The following is a 4,752-nucleotide window of genomic DNA, read 5'->3' on the forward strand; positions in this document are numbered from 1 at the left end:
TAGTTTCAGCTCCTGATGGGGGGGGTTCAGAGGTTCCTTTGGGTTCTGTTGAATAACTCCTTGTTGATGTGCTGCCCCTCAGGAGGAGCACCTACAACCACCTGAGCAGCTGGCTTACCGACGCCCGGAACCTGACCAACCCAAACACGGTGAGTCAGGATTTATGGATCGGTCAGCACCCAGAGGAGCGCCTCTGATCCGGCCAGCGATGCGGGGCTAATCAGATCTTTGGGTTCTAGTTTAATGTTCTCAGAACCTTTACTGTAAATATGATCTCTGATATTTACAGGTTCAGTCTGTGGCTGTAATCCCGTGTTTGGTCAGTAGGGGGACCGGTTTCCTCTAATGTCTCTAAGCAGCTGCTGATCCAGATGTGTGTTCATATAGAACCATTATAGTGATGTCATGAGATGAGCCAAGGCTTCGAGGCACATGTTGAGTAATGGAGGGCGAGAGTCGAGGCGTGATTCATTTAGGGGAGGGGCCAGAATTGATGACATCCGAAACGTCTCTTCCCTGATACTTTGAGACGGCTTCAGGAAGTGGTTCAGACCGCGGGAGAAATTAATGGACCAGAAACTTAATTTAAACAGCCTCAGTGTTCAGTCAAGATGTAGGAGTTTGTAGGAAAGCCGCTGTCAGTTGGATAGATTCTAAGAATAGATTGTTTTTCCAACCAATCTAGTTGGTTAAAACTATTCTGGGTAGATTAAACAATGTAATGATAAAATCTAAGCAAGTCACTGTTACAGTTGCAACGTTTTTTAGTTGTATTACTTTCTAGTGAGTCGTTAGCATAGCTAGTGGCGTCGTCTGTAAGATATTGATTTCCATGTCTGAGGTTGTTGGTTTAAAACCCACCGTAGACTTTTATAAGTTGCAGTAATACTGAAGTATTTTGGCTAGTGTGACTAATTGGGTAAAAACACTGCCAAATTAGATCGGTTGGTTTAACCAAAAGATTGGTTGAGCACATAACTTCCAACCCGATTAAAACCAAAAACTGTGGAAAAACTATAATTTTTTAATAAAAATGACTAAAATCTTTAATTTTGTTCATCATTGCCCAATTTGCACAAATACTTTCACTGTCTGCTTGAGCTTATTTCACTAAAATGGCAGAAAAACTGTGAATCTAAAATGATTGTTCTCTTATAAGACTATTAACACTAAAAAATATTTTTTTTTATAAACACTAGTCATTAACAATTTCAAAGGAACTTTGATGGGAAAAGAAACGTTTGCAGATTCTATCACTACCTGTAGTTCTGCAGTCCACCAGTAGGTGGTGACATGTTCACATGAAGCCTTATGAACCGTGGGGATCGGTGAAGCAATTAGCCCAAACGTTCAGTGAAGCTTCATGTTGCCATGGCTACAGTTGGAAGGTTGAGGTGGTTAAAGGGAACCTGCTCCGTTCTCCAGGTCATCATCCTGATCGGGAACAAGGCGGACCTGGAGGCCCAGAGAGACGTGACGTACGAGGAGGCCAAACAGTTCGCCGAGGAGAACGGTGAGGGTCCGTCTGCTGGGGGGGGCAGGGGGCCGGGTTTGTGGTTCTGACCGGGTCTGTCTCTGCTTCCTGTGTCCAGGTCTGCTGTTCCTAGAAGCCAGCGCTAAAACGTAAGTTTCTGATGCGGCGAGACTTCTATTCACTTTATTTCTATAGCACCAATTCACAGCAGGTCCTGTCAGGTCAACCAGCTGACTGCATCCATCCCTCACAGCAGGCAGGCAGGGGGCCGGTTCTGTTCAGGTTCTGTTCGCTCACAGCTTCTGGGTTTGTTCCTCAGGGGGGAGAACGTGGAGGAGGCCTTCCTGGAGGCGGCCAAGAAGATCTACCAGAACATCCAGGACGGCAGTCTGGACCTGAACGCCGCCGAGTCCGGGGTCCAGCACAAACCGTCGGCGCAGCCGGGCCGGGTCAACACCGACACCCAGCCTCCTAAGGAGGGCTGCAGCTGCTAGCCTCAGAACCGGCAGGCGGACCGGGACCGGCACCACCGCAGTCCACAGCCTGTTCTCCAGTCGGACCGGGACCCCAATCAATCACCCAATCAGACTGTTTACGGTCCGGCCCGGTTCGGTCCCATCCTCATCCAGACCAGAACCAGTTCAGCTGGCAGGTCCGGACCCAGTGAGAACAGAGAGCAGCGCTCCAGAACCACAGAGTCCAACGTTCAGCAGAACATCCGGATCTGAAAGGCAGAACCGGCTTTAATGTGGACCTAGAACCTCTGATCCGGGTCACAAACAAGATCAAGCCCAAATCCTCCCAACCTGAGTCCTTTTGGACCGGAACCAGCCCCGCATCTCTCACTCTGGGACCGCCCTGTTGGGTCGAGTCAATCAGAATCCCCATAAAAACCAAGAACCAAATAAAAAACCATAGAACCGTCCAGGACCCGACCCAAAACTAGTTTCTTTCATCGTAGTTCTGAGGATTCTGGGAAACCGTCCCTCAGTCAGAACTGTTGGTCCAAAGCGGCAGGTTTTGGACCACTCCAGAACCTAGTCCGTGAACTCTAAACACAGATTCTAGCAGAACCGGGCCAGGATATCACAGCGGGCAAACGGGTTGCAGCTTTCTGTACCTTGGTTTTGGACCTGCCGGTACCGATGTAGAGCAGGAAGAACCTGAGGGCAGCCGGCGCTGCAGGAAACCGGAAAGGTTCTGCTTTTATTGGACTTTTACAGAACCTAAAAAATAAATTCACGTTCTTCCTGTCAGATTCTGGTTTATATCCATCAATCAGAACCAGTCCAAATTCCCTCTGAGGTGGAACCGGTTCTCTGCCCTGTTGGACCCTCCGGGTCATGGACCTTTGGTTCTGCCAGAACCAGAAACCTCTACGACCCAAAGTTCTACAGCTGGTGGGTTTCCATCAGAACCGAGACCGGAGAACGTTTAGCCTCAGTGGATCCGGTTCTAAATCAGCGGCATGGTTCTGAACCTGCAGACGGTTCTGCAGAGTCAGGCTGGTATACCAACAGAACCGGGCCTTTATGGGCTGATAGATGAGAAGGAGAACCTGTTCCGACCCGGTTCCCTTCGTTCTGGTGTAGTTCAGACCAAATTCTAACAGTTTGAGGTGAAGGTCCGTTCTGCTGACACGCATCAGAACCAACCTGGGTCCATTTAACCGCCTCTGCTGAGTCATTCTTGGCTCCACCTAGTGGCCGGTGTGAGGAGTGCAGCAGAACCAAGCAGAATCCTTCTTTTTGGGTCGGGTTTCTGGTTCTCCTGTGAGGCTTTTTAGCTTAAAGGTTCTGGCGGTTTAACGGATCTTTGAGGTGAAACCAGACATTTTAGAAGTGGTTCTGGTGCTTTAGACGGTTGATGAGGTTCTGTTCATCCCATCCCGGTTCTCCCAGACTGATCAGTGCGGCGCCGGTCCAGGTTCTCAAACTAATAACATTTGCTTTGTTCATTTATTCCCCTAAAAAACATAAAATCTGAGTCGGTTTCTCCTAAAATTCTCCAAACTGAACCGTTGGGTCCAACCTTCCTGTGAGCCGGCTGTCCTGGTTCTGGTCTCCGTCCCTCTGAGGTCCGTTTGTACATATCCAGAGTGAACTCTGCTGATTGGTGGACGCTCAGTCCCTTCTAATTGTTTTTATAAGCGCAGCATCATCATCCCCCTCCTCTTCCTCAGCAGAACAGTCCTAGAACCACGTGATCGTCGTCTACACTCAGATCTCCATCTTCACCTTCTTCACCTCCTGATCGGCACTTTAGTTTTAGAAGTTTTCTGAAAGTTTCAGGACCAAAGAGTGGAAGACGGCAGCATTAAGTGTCTGGATTCTTTCTGTTGGTTCCGTCGCCTTAAAGCTTCGCTCACCAAAGGAAAACAGGAAGCATGTGATTTAAAGACGTTACTACACTAACTACTAGCTGCCAGCAGGGGGCAGTGCGCTGGACCTCGATGACCGAGCCTCTAGATCCAGACGTATCTGCGCTCGCCGGCTAAATCGTTATCTGCACATTTTCTTCTTCTTCTGTTTTTATTTGATTCCCTGTCTGCTAACACCTCCGACGAGCTTCTCATGATTCTTTATTTATGTCCAAAAACGTTTTGATTTTCCTGCCATCATTAAACCACCGGGACTCAGTTATTATTTGTAAATAAAGTATAAATAATATACGAACCTGATGTGCTTCTGTCATCTTCCTGATGGGGGCAGCATTTAACATTTTGAGGTTGGATCTCATTTACATTTTGTTTACATCATGAAGCCATTTACTTTGGTATATTTCTAAAGTGTCGTTTCTCACCATGAGATCTCAAGGAACTTTACAGAAACAATTCAACCATCCTTTGAAGTTTTATATTTAAGAAAATGAGCTGATTGGATACAATCATTGACTTTACAGGATTTGCTCCTAATGGAGGCCGAGGCAGTGGGATGGATGAGAGAACATTACAGTAAAAAACTAAAAGCTGAGGCCATAGCTGTCTAAGAAATACTACGGAATGGGAGAATAGAGATAGAATGATGAAAAAGGGGTCCCTATGTCCTCCAGCAGTCTAAGCCTATAGCAGCAGAACTATAGAGATAGATCAGGATAACCTGAGCCACTCTAACTAGAAGCCGGTCAACGAAGAATAATTAATGGATCATTATTTATACCTAAAACTAATACGTTTGCTGTGATTTAATGAATTTAGCGTTGATCAGTTAAAAGAAAAAAAATTTCATTGCGATCATTGAGTCTGGGAGCGGCCATTTTAGCCCAAATATAGTAACCCC

At 46.9% G+C, this 4,752-nt stretch overlaps 1 protein-coding gene across 1 annotated transcript; it reads left to right on the top strand.

Annotated features, from left to right (window-relative positions):
* Positions 1-62: 62 nt before the first annotated feature.
* LOC107084653 (ras-related protein Rab-14-like) lies at positions 63-4,133 on the top strand (the record flags this gene model as incomplete). Its single annotated transcript, XM_015374577.1, has 4 exons — positions 63-149; positions 1,426-1,513; positions 1,593-1,623; positions 1,794-4,133. Coding segments are annotated over 4 exons (381 nt in total), but the record flags the coding sequence as incomplete, so codon positions are not given.
* Between the last annotated feature and the right edge of the window lie 619 nt (positions 4,134-4,752).

Source organism: Cyprinodon variegatus, unplaced genomic scaffold (genome assembly GCF_000732505.1).
Source record: "Cyprinodon variegatus isolate N-32 unplaced genomic scaffold, C_variegatus-1.0 Scaffold105, whole genome shotgun sequence".
Taxonomy (NCBI): Eukaryota; Metazoa; Chordata; class Actinopteri; order Cyprinodontiformes; family Cyprinodontidae; genus Cyprinodon; species Cyprinodon variegatus.